This window comes from Manis javanica, chromosome 3 (genome assembly GCF_040802235.1).
Source record: "Manis javanica isolate MJ-LG chromosome 3, MJ_LKY, whole genome shotgun sequence".
In the NCBI taxonomy this organism is placed as follows: domain Eukaryota; kingdom Metazoa; phylum Chordata; class Mammalia; order Pholidota; family Manidae; genus Manis; species Manis javanica.
In genome coordinates, this window is record NC_133158.1 from 60,254,558 (window position 1) to 60,276,434 (window position 21,877).

Here is a 21,877-nt window from a genome sequence, read left to right on the forward strand (position 1 = left end):
CAGACTACCTATATCTTGGGAAAAGAGAAGACCTCACAGAAAAGGGTAAAGTAGCAAAGCCTTGATCCAGCAGGACCCAAGTTTTACTCCCACCCCAGCTTACAGGCAGGAAAAAGAGAAAGGGAGCAGGGAGGGAGTAGAAGCCCAGGACTGCCAAACACCAACCCCTGGACATCTGCTCCAAGAGCATGAACCCACATTACATGGTGCTCTGGAGATCAGAGAGGTTGGAGAATAAAGACAAGCAGAATACTTGGAGATCCTGAGATTCCAGCCACTTGTGGAGAAGTGGTACCCACAACTGGCTGCTCCAGTACAAAAGGCAGGCAGGCACTTTGAAAAACTTCCCAGCAGTGAGCGGGTGCTAAAAGGACAAGGATTACACAGAACTCACTGCTCAGGAGAAAGGACAGGTGGACAAAATAATCCTGGCATACTCAGCCCAGCAGGTTGGGAGCTTTAAGGAACTTCAGGTGCCCTAACCCTCTGGGTGGCAATCAGCTTCAAAGCACCTCACGGTGAAAAGCAGCCTGCAATTCATTCCCCCCACTGGCACTGCAAGCAAACCGGCTGACACACCATTGCTGCAGAAGAGCCAGGGAGCAGCCAGGCCCACAGCAACCACACAGAGGCTTCTCCCTGCACATGGCTAACCAGCCCAGACTCAGAGGCTGCCCCCTGTGCTCAGTTGACTGGCACAGAGAGCAGAGAATGGCATGGAGTCTGGAAGGCACAAAGAGGCTTTGTTCTTGTGGCAAACATGCACTGCTCACCTGCAAACCCCACTAGTGCCCTAGGCCATCCTGAGGGCTGCCCCACCCACAGTGGCTCAGGATATTAACCCAGAGGCTGCCCCCTGCACACAGTTGACCACCACAGACAGAGAAAACCTGCACAGAGTCCAGGAAGCATGTAGGGGCTCTGTTCACATGGCAAACACATGCTGCTTGCCTGCAACTACTGCCAGTGCCCTGGCTATCCTGAGGGCCACCCACCCACAGTAGCTCAGGGGATTAACCCAGAGGCTGCTCCCTGTGTGCAGTTGCCCGGCACAGGCAGCAGAGATAGTTTCAGAGTTTGGAAATCATGAAGGGGTGCTGTTCTCATGGGAGAAGACACACTGCTCACCTGTGACCCCCACCAGTGCCCTAGGCCATCCCAAGGGCCACCCCACCCATAGCAGCTCAGAGGATTAACCCAGAGCATGCTCCCTGTGTGTATCTGACCAGCACAGGCAGTGGAGAAGGGCAAGGCAACCAGCAAAGAGGAAGGGACTTTGTTCTCCAAGCTGACACATGTGCCACTGACCAGAGACCACTTTCATCACCATGAAAGGGCACAAGAACGTTTTACATTTTTCAGTCCAATATCCCTCAAACACCAGAGAGAGAGCCTGGTGAGACCAAAATCATCAATCTTCCTGAAAAAGAATTCAAAATAAAAGCATAAATATGTTGATGAAGCTCCAGAAACTATGTAAGAGCTAAGGGATGAATTCCAGAGGGAGATAACAGAAATGAAACAAACAATTGAAGGATTTAAAAGCAGACTGGATGAGGTGCAAGAGTGTTAATGGAATGGAAATCAGAAAACAGGAATACAGAGAAGCTGAGGCAGAGAGAGCTAAAAGGATCTCTTGGAATGAAAGAATATTAAGAGAACCGTGTGACCAATCCAAATGGAACAATATCTGCATTATAGGGATACCAGAAGAAGAAGAGAGAGAAAAAGGGATAGAACTGTCTTTGAAGAAATAATTGCTAAAAACTTCCCCAATCTGAGGAAGGAAATAGTCTCTCAGACTATGGAAGTCCACATACCTCCCAAAACAAGGGTCCCAAGGAGGACAATACCAAGACATATAATAATTTAAATGGCAAAGATCAAAGACAAGGACAGGGTATGAGAAGCCGCCAGAGAGAGAAAAAAGATTACCTACAAAGGAAAATCCATCCGGCTGTCATCAGACTTCTCAGCAGAAACCTTACAGGCCAGAAGGGAATGGCATGATATATTCAATGCAATGAAACAGAAGGGCCTTGAACCAAGAATACTGTATCCAGTAAGATTATCATTTAAATGTGAAGGAGGGATTAAACAATTTCCAAATAAGCAAAAGTTGATGGAAGTTACCTCCCACAAACCATCTCTACAGTGTATTTTAAAAGTACTGCTCTAGATGGAAGTGCTCCTAAGGCTAACTTGATGTTACCAGAGAAAATAAAACCACAGCAAAGAAAGCAGACAAACCAAATACTAACTAAATGCAAAATAAAATCAGCTATCCACAAAATCCATCAAGAGAAACACAACATAGTACAGAATAAAACACCTAACATATAAACAGTGGAGGAGGAAGAAAAAGAAGGGGGAGAAAAAAAGAATCATCAGACTGTGTTTATAATAGCATAATAAGTGAGTTAAAGTTAGATGGTTAGATAGTAAAGAAACTACTTTTGAACCTTTGGTAACCACGAATCCAAAGCCTGCAGTGGCAATAAGTACATATCTATCGATAATCACCCTAAATGTAAATGGACTGAATGCACCAATCAAAAGACACAGAGTAATAGACTAAATAAAAAAGCAAGACCCATCCACATGCTGCCTACAAGAGACTCACCTCTAACCCAAAGACATACACAGACTAAAAGTCAAGGGTTGGAAAAGATATTTCATGCAAACAATAGGGAGTAAAAAGGAGGTGTGGTAGTACTTGTATCAGACAAAATAGCCTTGAAAACAAAGAAAGTAACAAGAGACAAAGAAGAACATTATATAATGATAAAGGAGTCAGTCCAAAAGAGAACTTAACCATTATAAATATCTATGCACCCATCACAGGAGCACCTACATATGTGAGACAAATGCCAACAAAATTAAAGGAGGAAATAGAATGCAATGCGTTCATTCTAGGAGACTTCAACACACCACTCACTCCAAAGGAAGATCAACCAGACTGAAAATAAAGGACACAGAGGCACTTAACAACACACTAGAACAGATGGACCTAACAGACATTTATAGAACTCTACACCCAAAAGCAGCAGGATACACATTCTTCTCAAGTGCACATGGAACAATTTCCAGAATAGATCACATAATAGGCCACAAAAAGAGCTTCAGTAAATTCAGAAAGGCTGAAATTGTATCGACCAGCTTCTCAGACCACAAAGATATGAAACCAGAAATAAATTATGTAAACAAGGAAGCCAAAAAAAACATGAAGGCTTAACAACATGCTCCTAAATAATCAATGACCATATCAAAACAGAGATCAATCAATATATGGAGACATATAAAAACAACAACTCAACACCCCAAAGCCAGTGGGATGTAGTGAAGGTAGTTCTAAGAGGAAAGTATATTGCAGTACATTACCTCAAGAAAGAAGAACAATCCCAAATGAACAGTCTAACCTCACAATTAATGAAACTAGAGAAAGAACAAATGAGGCCCAAAGTCAACAGAAGAAGAGACATAATAAAGATCAGAGCAGAAATGAATAAAATTGAGAAGAAAAAAACAATAGAATCAATGAAACCAGGAGCTGGTTCTTTGAGGGCATAAGCAAAATAGATAAACCCCTAGCCAGACTTACCAAGGAAAAAAAGAGAGTGTACACACATAAACATAATCACAAATTGTAGAGGAAAAATCATTACAGATACCACAGAAATACAAAGAACTACTAGAGAATACTATGAAAAATTATATGCTAACAAATTGGATAATCTAGAAAAAATGGACTTTCTAGAAAAATACAACCTTCCAAGACTGACCAGGAAGAAACAGAAAATCTGAACAGACCAATTACCAGCAATGAGATTGAATTGGTAATCAAAAAGCTACCTAAGAACAAAACCCCTGGACTTGATGGCTTCACCACTGTATTTTACCAGACATTTAGAGAAGACCTAATACTCATCCCTCCTTAAAGTTTTCCAAAAAGTAGAAAAGGAGGGAATACTTCTAAACTCATTGTCTGAGGCCAGCATCATTCTAATACCAAAATGAGACAAAGACACCACAATAAAAGAAAACTACAGACAAATATATTACTGATGAAGACAGATGCAAAAATCCTCACCAAAATATTACAAACTGAATTCAAAAATATATCAAAAAGATCATGATGATCAAGTGGGTTTTATTCCAAGGATGCAAGCATGGTACAGTATTAGAAAATCCATCAACATCATTCAACACATCAACAAAGAGAAGGACAAAAATCACATGATCATCTAACTAGATGCTGAAAAGGCCTTTAACAAAATTCAACATACATTAATGATAAAAACTCTTTAAAAAGTGGGTATCAAGGGAACATATCTAAACATAATAAAGCCATATATGACAAACCCACAGTTAACATCATACTCAATGGTTCAAAGTTGAAAATTTTCCTCTAAGATCAGGAAAAGGTTAAGGATGTTCATCCCACCACTTATACTCAACAAAGTACAGCTATCAGGCAAGAAAAAGAAATAAAAATCATCCAAATTAGTAAGGAAGAGGTAAAATTGTCTGTATTTGCAATTGACAAGATGCCATATATAGAAAAGCCCTAAAGACTACACCAAAAATTATTGTACCTAATAAATTAATTCAGTAAAGTTGAGGATACCAAATGAATATACTATATTCATTTCTATATACTAATAATGAAATAGCAGAAAGGGAAATAAAATAATCCATCCCCTTTATAAATGCATCAAAAAGAATAAAATACCTGGGTATAAATTTAAGCAAGGAGCTGAAAAAGTTGTACATAGAAATCTATTAGATATTGATTAAAGAAATGGAGGATAACATAAACAAATTGTGGCTACAATGAAGGTTCTTGTGGCCAGGATACTCACCTGGCCCTGGCTGGCTAGCTCACTACACATGTGTGGGCAATACATTGTTATTGACTCTATATAAAGAGCTCCTCCCAGTGCTCTAGGTGACACGGTGGCATGGCTGCAAGGCTGCAGGAGAGCACAGCAGAGGCTGGAGTGGTGGCAGCACCAAGGACAGAGGCCCAGGGGATGGCAGTGCAGGCAGAGAAGCCCAGAGGACATCTGTGTGGGTAGAGAGGCCCAGAGGCAGAGACTGGCTTGCTGCATGCAGACTTGATCTGAGTGAACAAGATTTTAGTGATTGTCCTTCTACCACAGAAATAAAGTTGGTTATAACCCTTTCACCCCAAGAATGTTCTACTGTCATTTCCTTGGTCACATTGAATCCATAGTGAACTTGCCTGGTACTGAAACCCACTGGCAAGACAAAATGTATAGATATTCCATGCTCATACATAGGAAGCAGTAACATTGTTAAAATGCCTATACCACCCAAAGCAATCTACAGATTCAATGCAATCCTTATCATAATACCAATGTCATTTTTCACAAAACTAGAGTAAATATTTCTATGGAACCATAAGAGACTCTGAATAGCCAAAGTAATCTTGAGAAAAAAAATTAAGTTGGAATTATCACACTCCCTGATCTTTAATTATACAACTAAGCTATAGTAATCAAACAGTATGGTACTGGCACAAAATAGACACATAAATCAGTGGAATATAACTGAGAGTTCAGAAATAAAGCCACACTTATATGGTTAATTACTATACAGCAAAGGAGGCAAGAACAGACAATGGGGAAAAGATAGTCTTTTCAATAAATGATGTTGGAAAAACTGGACAGCTGCATCCAAAAGAATGAAACTGAACCATGGTCTTACACCATATACAAAAATAAATTCAAAATGGAATAAAGACCTAAATATAAGACCTAAAGCAATGAGATTCCTAGAAGAAATCATAGACAGTAAACTCTTGAACATCATTAGTAATTTTTTTTGGATATGTCCCCTCAGGCAAGGGAAACAAAAGCAAAAATAAGAGCAAGTACATAAAACTAAAAAGCTTCTACAGAGCAAAGGAAACCATCAACAAAATGAAAAGGCAATCTTCCTAATAGAACATATTTGCAAATAATTAAATATATTCCATAAGGGGTTAATATCTCAAATATATAAAGGACTCATACAACTGAAAACCAAAAAGAAAAGAAATAAAATCCAATTAAAACATAGGCTGAGAACCTGAATAGAAATCTTTCCAAAAAAGACATGCAGATGTTCAACATACAATATAATATCATATATCAGCTCTACTTCAATGGAAAAAGAATACTAAAAAAAAGCCTTCAAGAGAAAGCTTTTCTACCAGCAAAAGTCCTGAGAAGAGGTTGGCCTAAAAACAAAGTTTGGCATTCCCACTCTATTCTAGCTAAACAACAATGAAAAAAACTCCTCTTCCCCACTCCATGGAGCTCATCAGGGCTAACTTGGGAACTCATCTTCTACCCCTTCCTACACCCACCCTGCAGAGAGTACACTACAATTCCACCAGCAGGTAGTGTTTAAGGGCATAAGCCAAGGAGATAATCATCCATCCCTTGCCTGGCAGCAACAGGCAGGACTCTGTTTCATGAGCAGGCAGTATCCTTGCAGTATATAGGAGGCTTATCTTACATCTCCAGACCACTGGATGAAGGTGGCAGCAATCCATCCTGATGGGGTAATACTGGTGAGTCTGAATGAGCATCTGATCTCCTATCTCCTTTCCAACATAAGAAAGAGATGTTCTAATTCTCCAACCAAGCTAACATCAGTGGAGTTCACAGCAAGATTTAATGAGGTAGTACAATGGGGAACTAGTTATTGTTAGGCTTCACACACACCCTCCATGTCATCAGGTGATCATTAGGAAGCTGGATCTCCACAACCACCTTACAGCAACAAAACTAAGCAAGGTGAACAAAACATGGAGAGTCAGCACCCATATTGTGTCAACAGATGTTAGTAGGATCTGAGCTTCTACTCACATTAATGAGGCAGAACAAGGTGATACAAGGAGAGATGGTTGATACTATGCTTCCTGCTTTTCCTGTTCTCACTGGGGCACAATAGGAAGATGAACTTTCACCTCATCCATCTGAAATGAAGTAGTGTGAATCAGTACCCACTTTCTCTGGGAGTGTGTGTGCTGACAGAGCCCACCAGGAAATTGAACATATGCTCCCATCTGGCCCTGAAGTTGCACTTCAACAGGGGGACTTCCTGATTTAAAAAAAGGTTAATACCATTCAGAGTTTTCTAATAGAATATTAACAATATCCAGGCTACACTTGAAAATCACTCATCATATTGAAGACCAAAATAATGACATTTGAATGAGAAAAGATAATCAATACATACCAAGATGAATAAGATGTTGTAATCATCTGAGAAAAGTTCTCAACTGCCATCACAAAAACCCTTCAATAAGTAACTGAAGTTTCCTGAAAGAAATCAAAATTCTTAAAAAGAACTCTAATCACAGAACTGAAAAATACAATAACAAATATAAAAATGGACAGGCTCAGTAGAAGAGTGGAGATGAGAGAGGATAAAATCAGTAAAATTCAAAAGAGAGCAATAGGATTTACCCAATCTGAACAACAGAGGGAAAAGAGACTAGGGGAAAAACACAATGAAAAAAGTCTCAGGGATCTACAGGGCAATAACAAAAGAACTACCATTTATATAACTGGAGTCCCAGAAGGAGAAAAGAAATATAGTGAAACTAAGAACAAGTAATAATGGCTGAAAACTTCCCAAATTTGATGAAATACATAAGCCTACAGATGCAAAAAGCAAGTAAGATAAACCCAGAGAAATTCAGGCCAGAGAACATCATAATTAAGCTTCTGAAAAAACAAAGAAAAAAGCTCTTAAAAGCAGCCAGAGAAGAAGCTTTACAAATGAATATGAATTTCAAGGATAGATTTCTTATATGAAACTGTAGAAGCCAGAAGGAAGTGGTACATTTTTCAAGTAATGAAAGAAAAAAATTGTCAACTCTGTAGTTTATATATAGCAAAAATATCCTTCAGTAATAAAGGAGAAATAAATACATTCTCAGATGAGGAAAAACTAAGACAATTTATCTCTAGTAAAGCTACCCTTAAAAAATATCTAAAGGAAATTCTCTAACCAGAGGAAATGATGAAAAACCTCAAATCAACAACAGTATTTTCATCTTAAAGACCATGGAAATAGAAGGCCTGGCATTTCAGAAAGGAAATAACATAAGAATGGGTAAAAATTTGGGTAAATACAATAAGATTATCTTACTTCCTATGAGTTTCTTAAATCATATTCAATGGTAGAAGCAAAAATTACAGCATCATTTGATGTGTTGCTCAAGGAAATATACATAGGAGATACTTAAGATAATTATACTTTAAAAGCAGAGAGGGTAAGAGGACTTAAATGGGAGTAACATTTCTGTTTCCCTTGAAGAGAAAACATGTTGATATGGTAGACTATTTATGTATGTCTACTGTAATATCTAGAGTAACCACTAAGAAAACTCAAACATCATAATAAAAATGATACAAATAAATCATCTGAACATTTAAAATGTTCAAATATCCTGCAAGAAGGTAAGAAAAGATAAAAAGGACCAAGAAACAAAGGGAACAAATAGATAACAAATGAAATAAAATGGCAGACATAAGCCCTAACATACAAATAAGTATTTTATTGTAAATGACCTTAATATACCAATTATAGGTAGATTGACAGAATAGATTGACAATCAATATACAATATACAAAATACAATATACAATATCAAAATCAATACACAAAAATTGCATTACTATCTACTAATAAACTATCAGAAAGTGAAATTAAGAAGCAATAAGATTTATGATTGCATCAAAATGTATAAAATACATAGGAATAAATTTAACCAAGGAACTGAAAGACCTAGACACTGAAAACTATAAGACATTTATTAAAGAAATTAAAGAAGACCTAAATAAATAGAAAGATATTCCATGCTCATGGATTAGAATTACTATTAAAATGGCCATATTATCCAAAGCAATCTACAAATTCAATGCAATCTCTGTAATAAATTCCAATGGCATTCCAAATCCCATACGTAGAAAAATCCTAAAATTTGTGTGGAACCACAAGACCCCAAATACCAAAATCAATCTTGAGAAAGAAAAATAAAGCTAAAGGTATCACACTTCCTGGTTTCAAACTATATTACAAAGCAATAGTAATCAAAACAGTATGACTGCCATAAAAACAGACATCTAAAACCAAAGGAATGGAATCAAGAGCCCAAAAATAAAGCCATGCATGTATGATTAACTAATATTTAACAAGGGAACTAAAAATACTCAATGGAGAAAAGACAGCTTCTTCAATAAATGGTGCTGGGAAAATGGGACAACCAACTCCAAAAGACTGAACCTGGACCACTATATTATACCTTACACAAAAATTAATGCAAAATGGATCAAAGATGTGAATGTTTAAGACCTGAAACCATAAAACTCCTAGAAAAAAAGCATAGGCAGTAAAATCCTAGACATCCATGTTGGCAATGATTTTTGTGATTTAACCCCAAAAACAAAAATAAACAAGCAGGAATACATCAAACAAAAAGGCTTCTGTAGTGAAGAAAGCAATCAACAAAATAAAGACAACTTATCAAATGGGAGAAGATATTTACAAATGATATATCTGATAAGAGGTTAATATCCAAAATATATAAAGAACTCATACAACACAATAGCAAAAAATCAAACAACATGATTTAAAAATGGGAAGAGGATATAGACATTTTTCCAAAGACATACAGATGCCAACAGGTACATGAATATGTGCTGAACATCACTAATTATCAGCGGAATGCAAACCAAAACCACAATGAGGTATCACTTCACACACCTGTTAGAATGGCTATTAACAAAAAGACAAGAAATAACATGTGTTAGTGAGGATATGGAGAATAGGGAACCCAAGCACATTGTTGGTGGAATTGTAAATGGTACAGCCACTATGGAAAACAGTACAGAGGGTCCCCCCAAAATTAAAATATAACTACCATATAATCCAGCAATTCCACTTCTGGGTATTTATCTGAAGGAAAACACTAACTTAAAAAGACATCTGCACCCCCACATTCACTGCAGCATTATTTACAGTAATTAAGATGGGAGCAATGTAAATGTCCATTAATGGATGAATGGATAAAGAAAATGTGCTACATATGTATATATACACACACACACACACATATATATATATATATATATATATATATATACATACACACACAACAGAATATTATTCAGCCTCCAAAAAGTCAATTTTGCCATTGTGATAACATAGATGAACATTGTAGGCATTATACTGAGAGAAAATAAGTCAGAGGAAGACAAATACTGTATGGTCTCACATATATGTGGAATCTAAGAATGAACAAACAAACTCCAAAACACTGAATTCACAGGTACAGAGAACATCCTGTTGGTTGCTGGAGGTAGGGGTATGGGCAGGCAGAATTGGTGGAGATGGTCAAAAGTTCAAACTTCCAGTTATAAAATAAATAAGATCTGAGGATGTAATGTACACCATGGTAACTATAGTTAATAATAGTGTACTGTATATTTGAAAGTTACTAAAAGAGTACATCTTAAAATTCTCATCACAGAAAAAAATTTTTATAACTATGCAATGATGCATGTTAACTAGACTTCTTGTGGTGATCATTTCCCAATATATACAAATACTGAAAAATTATGTTGCACATCTGAAATTAATATGTCATCTATCAATTATACCTCAATAAAAAAATCATCCAACACAATAATGTTGCTTCAAATAAAATGATACAGTTAAATTTAAAGTAAAAGAATGGAAAAATAGATATACCATGCAAACATTAATTTTTTAAAAAAGGAGTTGCTATATTTATTATCAGATAGAGCAGATTTCAAAGCAATGAAAATTACTGAAGACAAGTAAAGATACTACATAATGATTAATCCAGCAGGAAAACAGAACAACCCTGAGTGTCTGCATGCAAAACTACAGAGCTTCAAAATAGAGAAATCAAAAATTAATAGAGCTGCAAAGTGAGATAAATATATACAAAATAAGCACTGGCAATCCTAATATACTCCACTACTAGGATTTGATAGAATTTTCAGACAAAAATAAGCAAAAATGTAGAACACAACAACACAATCAACCAACAATAACTAGTTGACAAATATAGAACACTCTATCCAACCAGAAAAGAATGCACATGTTTTTTCATAGCCCACAGAACATTCATCAAGACAGACCATATCTTAGGCCTCAGAACAAACTTTTAACAATTTTAAAACAATTGAAATCATGCAGTGTTTTCTGGCCACAGCGGAACCATACTGGAAATCAATAACTAGAAAGACAACTAGAAAAATTCCAACCATTTGCCAATCAATTAAGACACTTTTAAGTAATTCATGGTTCAAAGGAAAAGTCTCTAAGGCAATTTTAAAACTGTTTATAACTCAATTAAAATTAAAACATACATACCAAAATTTGTGGGATCCAATTAAAGCAGTGCTGTCTGGAGAATTAAAAATGCTAAATGCACACCTTAAAAAGAGAAATGGTATCATACCAATAATGTAAATTCCTACTTCAAGAAACTAGAAAAAAAAGAGCAAAATAAGATCAAATAAAATCAAAGGATGGAAATAAAGGTAAGCCAAAAACACCTGAAAACAAGAAAATGGAGAATGTCAATTAAACAAAAAGCTAGTACCTCAAAAACAATCAATAAAATTCATAAAACCACTAGTAAGACTGATTACAAACTACCAAAATTTAACTAAGATAAAACAGAAAACCAAAATAGTCTCATAACTACTAAATAAATTGAATTTTAATATAAAATATCTCATAAAATTATCTCCAGGCACAGGTACTTTCACTAGAGAATTCCACCAATATCAGTAGAGGTACTATCAACAGAGAATTCTTTGGAAGAATTAACACCAATTATATACAGTCTCTTCCAGAAACAGAAGAAGAGGGAACTTCTCTACTCATTTTATGAAGTTAGTATTATCTCAATACTAAAACCAGACAGACAATACAAATAAAAAATTAAACCAAAACAGAACCTGTACTTAAATGTAGAACTATACAATTTTTAGAAAATAATAAAATGCAGGATTAGGCAGGGTTCTAACAGGTGACACAAAAAGCAAATTCTATAAAGGAAAAGTGATAAATTGGACTTTGAACAATCCTATTTAAGGTGAAAAGACAAAGACTAGAAGAAAATAACTGCAAAGTGTGTATCTGACAAAGGACTAGAATCTACAATATATAAGAATTCCACAATGAGGTATAACTGCAAAATTAGAATGGTTAAAATAAAAAAAAAGAAATGCTAGTAATTATGTGGATTTAATCACATTGCTGGTGGGAACATAAAATGTTATAACTACTCTGGAAAATACTTTGGGATCTTCATATATAACTAAACATACAACTAAAATACCACCGGCTTCCCCCAAAACTGCATTCCTGGGCACTTATACAAGAAAAATGAAAACTTACATTCACACAAAACATATGCACAAATGTTCATAGCTGGTTGAATCATAATAACAAAAAACTGGAAACCCAGATGTTCTTTAGTAAGTGACTGGTTAAACAAACTGGTATATCTAAATCACAGAATATTACTCAACAATAAAAAAGAACTATTGATATATATGACATCTTGGTTGAATCTTCAGAGAATTGTGCTGAGTGAAAAAAGTCAGTCCCAAAGGGTTACAGATTGTATGATCCCATTTACGTAACATTCGTAAGGTGGAAAAATCACTGAAATGAACAGATTAGTTATGGTTAGGAGTCAGGGATAGGGATAAGAGAATTGAAGGGACAGGGTGTGGCTATAAAAGGGCAACATGAGTAATCCTGGTGGTGATAAAAAATGCTCTGTACCTTGGGAGTGTACCAATGTCAATATTATGTTTGTGATAGTACACTATAGTTTTATACAGTGTTACTACTGGAAGAAGGTGAATGAGGAGTACATGGGATTTCTCTGTATTATTTCTTACAAATACAATCAAATCTACAATTATCTCAAAATAAAAAGTTTAATTAAAAAATGTGATAACACTATAACATGATTTGGGAGAAAATTTGTACCACTACAGGAATATATTAGGAAAGAAGAAAGTTCTCAAACAAATTACTTCAGTTTCCACCTTAAAAAAACTAAAAAAAGATCAAATTAAACCCAAAGTTAAGCAGAAAAAGGGGGGATCAAAGCAGGAATTAATGAAATAGAAGATAGCAAAACAGCATAGAAAAGCAACGAAAATCAAAATTGGTTCTTGTGAAAATCAATACAATTAATAAGTATTGTTCTAGCCAGACTGATCAGCAAAAAAAGCAAAGATATAAATTACCAGTAATAGGAATTTAAAAACGGGCACCAATACTTATCTTACACACATTAAAAACATGCCAGTAAATTTGACAGTGTGGGCTTTCACAATTATTACTCACTTCTAAAAAAGCAATAAACTTTATTTATTCATAAATATTTCACCTACCTGAATACCTAAGGAAATGTATTTTGTGTTAATATAGCAAAGATGAACCAAAAATTAAGGATACATTCGTATAGCACCTGTCCTCGTCCCAATAGCCAAGATTTTCTGAACTGGATCAAAGGCTAATGCTGTAGGCTGGTGAGGAAAACCATGCCGAACTGTCTGAAAGAGAACAAAAAGTAAAAATAATCATCAAGGAAATAAAAATTAAAATCACAAAAAGATACTATTCCCCAACCACCAGAATAAATAATTTTTAATTTAAAAGAACTACCACCAAGTGATGTTGGTAGGAGTGTAAAATCACATAGCCACTTTGGAAAAATGTCTTAAGTTTCTTATAAAACTAACATATATGCCCTATGACCTACAAATTCTACTCCTGGGTATATAACAAAGAAAAGGAAGACATACCCACACAATATTTTGTATAAGTATGCTCCTAAAGTGTAAAATACTTTATACATAACAACCTAAAAACAACCCAGGTGTCCAACAAGAGAGTCAAAAAACGAAACTGTGGTATTCTCATACAATAGAATACTACTCAATAATTTAAAAACTACTGACAGATGCAACAACACAGATGATTCTCAAAAACATGCTAAGAAAAGCAATACACAAAAGAGTGCACATGGTATATTTATATTAAATTTTGACCAAAACTAAAATAAAGGTGTAAAATATGAACTAGTTGACTTGATGAGAACTAGATGGAAAGAGGTATTCAAGGAGCTTCATGAAGATAATATTCTATATTTTGATGGAGGTTTAGATTACACAGGTATTTACATTAGTCAAAATGTATCAAATAGTATAATAAAAGTTTTTATTTCTCTGTAAGTTGTACCTAAAAAATTTTTTGAACTGTTATAGACAAATATTGAACTCTAGCTCCTGATATGCATACTGAGGTTTTCAGAGGTAAAGTGTACTGACAACAGCAACTTATTTCAAAATGCATTCAAAGAATTAATAAGGATAGATGGATGAATAGAAACATGGTAAAATAAATAAAGCAGAATGATAATTGTCAAATCTAGATGGTGAGTATTTGTGTGTGCATGTATGTGTGTGTTCATCCCATATCCACGAACTGAGAACATACATACAGGTGAATTCACAGTAATCTTTAAACTCTGTATAGTTGAACCTTTCATAGTAAAACAATAGGAAAAAAGAGAAAAATATAAAAAGCTCATAATATCATAAAAGAGATAAAACAACATGTAACCAAGGAATATGCAATATTAGACTGGAATGTCAATATGAAATGTCCTATAACATTTTAAGGAAATAGAGGACCCACATCTTTGTAGGTCAGCTTGTTGAGATACTTAAGTTATCTTACCAGATATTTAGTGCTCCAAGAACTATTTTTTAATGGAAACACTTTTATACTAAAATATATTTGTAAATATTCAAAGATGAAGATAAACTACACCTTGTAGTTCATCTAAAACTCTTATTCCCCAGAGAAAATACCAAGTTCACTGTATAATCTTATTTTTTTAATTTAATTTTCTTTATTTTTATTAACATATCATTGATATACAATTTTACTGTGGTTTTATTTTCCACTGGTTACAGCTATTTAGCCTTAGGAACACTTCCAAGTAGAGCAGTCCCTTTAAAATACACTGTAGAGATGGTTTGCAGGAGATAAATTCCCTTAACTTTTGCTTATCTTGGAATTGTTTAATCCCTCATTCAAATTTAAATGATAAACTTGCTGGGTAGAGTATTCTTGGTTTGAGGCCCTTTTGTTTCATTGCATTAAATATATCATGCCACTACCTTCTGCCCTTTCAGGTTTCTGTTGAGAAGTCTGATGATAGCCTGATGGATTTTCCTTTGTAGGTGATCTTTTTTCTCTCCCTGCTCTTAAAAGTCTGTCCTTATCCTTGATCTTTGCCATTTTAATTACTATATATGTCTTGGTGTTGTCTTCCTTGGGCCCCTTGTGTGGGAGATCTGTGCACCTCCATGACCTGAGAGACTATCTCCTTCCTCAGACTGGGCAAGTTTTCAGCAATTATTTCCTCAAAGACACTTTCTATCCCTTTTTCTCTTTCTTCTTCTTCTGGTACCCCTATAATATGAATATTGTTCCATTTGGATTGGTCACATGGTTCTCTCAATATTCTTTCATTCCTAGAGATCCCTTTTGCTCTCTGTGCCTCAGCTTCTTTGTATTCCTTTTATCTAATTTCTATTCCATTTACTGTCTCTTATACTATATCTAATCTGCTTTAAAATTCCTCCATTGTATTTTTCATTTCAAATACTGAATTTCTTAGTGATTGAATCTCTGTCCTAAATTTGTCCCTGAGTTCTTGAATATTTTTCTGTACCTCCATGAGCATGTTTATAATTTTTATTTTGAAATCTCTTTCAGGAAGATTGATGAGTTTTCACTTTTCCCTTTTTCTGGAGTTTGTTGAGATTTTGGTTTGAACCAAGTTCCTTTGATGTTCATATTTGTATGTGATACCCTCTAGTGCCCAGAAGCTATACTCTCTGGAGCTGCTCAACCCTGGAGCAATGTCCAGGATTGCAGAGAGCAGTGCCTGTGCCTGCGGGGAGGAAAGAGCTGTTTCCTGCTTCCTGGCTGCTGTGCCTGTCTCCACTGTCAGAACCAGTGGGCCGAGTGTACAGGTATAAGCTCTGTGCTTTGGGTTAGTAGCTGCCATAGATGGGGCCTCCCTCTGGCTGGCCTGACACCAGTGCAGGGAATGCTGGTTTGTGTGCTGGTGCGGGCTGGCTAGGAGGAAGGCACAGAAAGCTGTGTATCACAGTAGGGGGGGCCTCAGAGCTGCATAGCCAGCCAGGGGGATGGAGCACCTGAAGCTCCTGAAAGTTCTCAACCTGCTGGGCAGAGTGCGCCTGGACAATTTTATCCACCTATCCTTTCTCCGAAACAGCAAGCTCTGTGCAATCCTTGCCCCTTTAGCAGCCCTCTCACTGTTAGGAAGTCTCTGAGACTGCCCACCTTTCTTTTGTCCCAGAGCAGCCAGATATGGATCCCTGTTTTCCACGAGCAGCTGGAATCTCAGTCTCTCCAAGTATTACACCTGTCTTAGCTTTCCAACCCCACTAATCTCCAGACCACCATGCAATATAGGTTGGTGCTCCCAGAGAAGATCTCCTCGGCTGAGTGTTCAGTAGTCCTAGGCTTCCACCCCCTCCCTGCTCCACTTCTCTTCCTTCCACCGGTGAGCTGGGGTTGGGGAAGGGCTTGGGTCCCACCAGATCATGGTCTTGGTACATTACCCTGTTCCATGAGGTCTGCTCTTTTCTCCAGGTGTATGCAGTCTGGCGCAGCCTTCTTTCCTGTTGCCCTTTTAGAATTAGTTGTATTAACTCTATTTTCATATTGTATGTGGTTGGGGAAGGAGGTCTCTGTCTCACCTCTTATGCCACCATCTTTAATCCTACATTGTCTCATTTTCTTTTAAAGCATATATGAACATATATGCATATTACCTAATACATAACCAAATCTGTAATCCTTTTTGTCAGATTAATGTAAAAACATCAATTATATTCTATATAGTAGAAATTCACTATCCAAAAATGAAATTAAGCTAACGATTTCATTTATAATAGCATCCAAAGGAATAAAATAGGAATAAAATGAACAAAAGAAGTACAAAAGATGTGCTAAAAATGCAAAACACTGTTGAAAAAATTAGAGAAGACCTAAATAAAAGGAAAGGCATCTCACATCCACAGATGAAAAGGATTAATATCATTAAGGTGACAATACTCCCTAAATTGATCTTCAAAAAGAATACAATCCCTATCAAAACCCCAGCTGGTTTTTTTGCAGAAATTGACAAGTTGCTCCTAAGATTCATATGGATATTCAAGAGACCCAGAATATCCAAATGATCTTGAAAAAGAGCAAAGTTGGAGGACTCACATTTTCTGTTTTTAAAACTTATGCAAATCTATAGTAACTGAGAAAATGAGGTACTGGCATAAGCATAGACATATAGATCAATGGAACAGAAATGAGATTGCAGAACGAAATCCTCACATTTTCAATCAGTTGATTTTTGACATGGGTGCCAAAACAATTCAATAAGGAAAGAACAGTCTCAACAAATAGTGCTACAACAACTGTACATGCACATGAACTGGACCCTTTACTTAAGCTACATACAAAAATTAACTCAAAATGGATTACAGATATAAATTTAAGAGCCAAAACTATATAAATCTTAGAATAAAACACAGGCTCAAATCTTAATGATTTAGAATTAGGCAATGGTTTCTTAAATATGACCCCAAAAGCTATAGGCAACAAAATTAAAAATAGATAAACTGAACTTTGTGAGAATCAAAAAAACATTTTGCTGTAAAGGATATTATCAAGGAAGTAAAAACACAACCCACAGAATGGGAGAAAATGTTTGCAAATCAAATATCTGATATCTGGATAACTTATATCCAGAATACATAAAGAACTCTTACAACTGAAAAAAAAAGATAAATAGCTAAATTTAAAAATGGGCAAAGGATCTGGATGGACATTTATCCAAAGAATACATACAAATGACCAATAAGGACATGAAGAAATGCTCAATGTTACTAGCCATTAGGGAAATGCAAATCTTATCCATGGTGAGATACAGCTACATACCCACTAGGATGACTATAAGAAAAAACACAGTAACATATGTTGACAAAGAAGTGGAGAAATTCGAACTCTAGTATATTGTTGGTGGGAATGTAAAATCATGTATTCTCTTTGGAAAATAGCTTAGCAGTTCCTCAAAATGTGAAATACAGAGTTACCTACAACCCAGTGATTTCACTCCTGGGTATAACCAAGAGGAATTAAGAAGAAATCCACACAAAACTACTGTATGAATGATCATAGCAGCACTATTCATAATAGCCAAAAAGTAGAAACAACCCCAATATCCAGCAACTGATGAATAATAGATAAATGAAGTGTGGTACATCCATGTAATGGCATACTGTTTATCAAAAAAAGAATGAAATATTGAAACATGCAACAACAAGGATGTACCTTGAAAATGTTATGCTAACTAAAAAGAGCTAGTCACATATTACAGGATTCTATTTGTATGGAATGTACCATATAGGAAAATCTGTAGAGACAGAATTATATTACTGGTTACCTAGGGTGGGGAACAGGGTTTCTGGATAATAGGAACTGATTAATAATGGGTACAGGTTGTTTTCTGAAGTGATGCAATGCTCTAAGATTGATTATGATGGTTGTTTCACAACCCTGTGAATATTCTGAAAACCACTGAAATGTACACTTTAAATGAGTGAATTGTATGGTAGGTTTTGTGCATTTATTTTGTGCATCTACTAGCAAGATATGTCCTAAGACATCAAGAAAGCCCAACATGTTATTTTTTAGGTCTGAGAAAGCTCAACAATTTTTCTATATAAATTATGGTGATTGCTTGAGAGGTGGAGCCAACATGGTGGCATGAGTAGGACAAATTTCTTAATTTGAAATAAAAGAATATTGTTCTCTTCAGGAATATCAAATATTCTGATACTGTATCATCAAAGTATGCAATAAGAAGTTAGGATCAGTTGGGATACCTGGCTGATTTCAAATGAATGAAGACTATAAACTAGATTGACATAGATGCATTAAGGGAAAAAAAGGAAGCAAAAGAAAAATATAGGAGAACAGAGTCTGAAGACAACTATGTCGAGGTAAAAAATTCTCAGTTTCAGAGTCAGAAAGGGTTGTTGAAATACTGTAGCTTATGCTCAGTTGGTGAAGTAAGATAATGGTAGCAAAGCTGATAATCAACAAATAAAATGAGATTATTAAATATCTAATTTTTCTTAATGTTATTTTGCTTCTCTGGTTTTCTTTTGTTTTACTCTCTATTGGTCTGCTTAGGCTGCTGGAACAAAATACCATAGACATTTATTTCTTACAGTTCTTGAGCCTGAGAAGTCAACATCAAGTTACCAACCAATTCAGTTCCTGGTAAAAATCCTTCCCCTTGCTTGCAGATAGCCACCTTCCTGCTGTGTCTTCACCTGATAGGGAAAGAGGGATCCCTCTCTTTCTTCCTCTTCTTCTAAAGCCACTTTTATAGTCCTTATTACCCCATATAAACATAATTAACTCCCAAAGGCTCCATCTCCAAATGACATTATATTAGGGGTTAGGCTTTCAACATATGAATTTGGGGCAACACTACTCTCCCTTCAAAATATTACAAGGGATAAGATAAAGTACCAACTGTATTAATGATTATACAAATTTCTCTAGATATTTGAAGTAAAGGAGATACAATAGAGAGAACTGGTTACAAGTATGTGGAAGGGCTAGTCATATTACTCTGAATTAAAGAAGGTGCTACCACCCATGAGACAGAAGACACAAACCTGAACTTGTTGCTGACACTACTAGAGGCTCTAGGAGAAGCAAAATGGCTTTTACATCTTTCCTGTCTTGGAATCTGGCACAAAAGCCTCCCATTGACAGAGTCTAAACAGAACCCAGCTATCAAGGAATTCTGAATAGTTTAGTTTTAATTTTAATTTCCTCAGAATATTAATTAGAACACATATGAACCAGTGTGGAGATGAGCAGTACTAGACAAAGCAGAATTCACATTACACCTGGTTGACTGGGCTTAATACTGTCACAATATTTCAAAACAGTCTCAAAACCACCTGTGACAGATTGCCTCTTGCTCCCCAATATGGCCTTTCCCCTTTTGCTATAGCAATAAAATTTGGAGCTCAGCACAAAGCAATCTAGTTCACGGTATCTTTCCCAGCCTCCATGCAGGCTAGATTAGATTCTGAACAAAGGATTAAACAGAAATAAAATAAAACCTTAAAAGTAAAGACAAATACTACTTACTTTTCTCACCTTCCTACTGAGTGGAAAATGGATCACTGAGAAAAGCTAGATCATCCAGCTTAGAACATGATATGGAAGCCATATGTAAAGGACAGCAGAGCAACAAGATAAAAAAGATCTTCTTGGGTTCTAGATACCATAAAGCTAATCAATCCTGGGTTGCTTAAGCTTGGACAGATTTCATGAAAGAGAAATTTCTACATTGTTTAAGGCATAGTCACGGCCTGTCATAACATCCTATCTGGCATCCTAATACTCAACCCAACCATTCATTTATAAAAAGAAGTAAGTATTAGACCATAATTTACAAAGAATGTTCCCTAGTATTATCTACCATTAGCCTGAAAAAAGAAAGAAAAAATATGGCTTTTGATTCTATAGTACTGGGACTACAGCTTGCTACCATATTTGTGATTCATGCCTCTGTTTATTATTTCTATATATTATTGATTATATGCCAAAACTATCATCATATAACCTGAGCATAAAACGCCTAGAATCATGTACCAGGTCTCACCTCATAACATGAATGTAATGATTGAAAACTACCAGATATAGGTATCCTCTGCTTTTAGAAAGTTCTCATTATGCCACTTTCCTCTTACCAAAGACCTACATTATTACCTGTCTTCACTAACTGACAGAAATCCAAAGTGGACTTTTTGCTTTGACAAAGAAAGGCAAAAAAAGCAAAAATAGCATTCAGTACTTGTTTGCAGCCAGCAATTGTAGAGGCAGTCTGTACCCCAAGCAATGAGAGTGACCTACCAAGCTCCTTCCCCAGGAACTACACTCAGCATCTCAGTATCAAGTTGCTTTAAGCTTTGAACTGTGTCTGTGAGCATCTGTGTTTTATATCTCTATTTATTTTGTGCATCTACTAGCAAGATATGTCCTAAGACATCAAGAAAGCCCAACATGTTATTTTTTAGGTCTGAGAAAGCTCAACAATTTTTCTATATAAATTATGGTGATTGCTTGAGAGGTGGAGCCAACATGGTGGCATGAGTAGGACAGTGGAAATCTCCTCCCAAAAACATATATTTTTGAAAATACAACAAATACAACTAATCCTAAAAGAGAGACCAGAAGACACAGGACAACAGCCAGACTACATCCACACCTGCGAGAACCCAGCACCTGGTGAAAGGAGTTAGATACAAGCCCCGGCCCGGCGGGACCAGAGCACACTTCACCCCAGCTCCCGGCGGGAGGAAAGGAGTCAGAGCAGGAGGGAGAGGGAGCCCACGATTGCTAAACACCCAGCCCCAGCCATCCACACCAGAGCGCAGACACAGTGCATGCGTGGGGTCCTGGATGCTAGGGAAACAGGGCAGCAGGACCGGTGAGTGGGTCCCGAAGCTGAAGCCCCTGTGACAAAGAAAAGCGAGTGCTTTTTGAAAGTCTTAAAGGGACAGGGATGCAACAGCTGGATGTAAACAACACAGGTCACAGTCCAGTAGCTGGAAATTAAAGGGAAAACTGGGTGCACTAACCCCCTGGGAAACAGCTCTGAGACCCCT

The 21,877-nt window shown here is 36.3% G+C and overlaps 1 protein-coding gene across 11 annotated transcripts in view; it reads right to left on the reverse strand.

Moving 5' to 3' along the window:
• Window positions 1–21,877, reverse strand: part of STXBP5L (syntaxin binding protein 5L) — a 415,289-nt gene that overhangs the window by 311,972 nt on the left and 81,440 nt on the right. For all 11 annotated transcript variants that reach the window (XM_073231573.1, XM_037013174.2, XM_073231576.1 and 8 more), the window contains exon 3: window positions 13,536–13,633. In XM_073231573.1, the coding sequence (XP_073087674.1) occupies window positions 13,536–13,633 (98 nt within the window). The remainder of the gene's footprint in view (window positions 1–13,535; window positions 13,634–21,877) is intronic.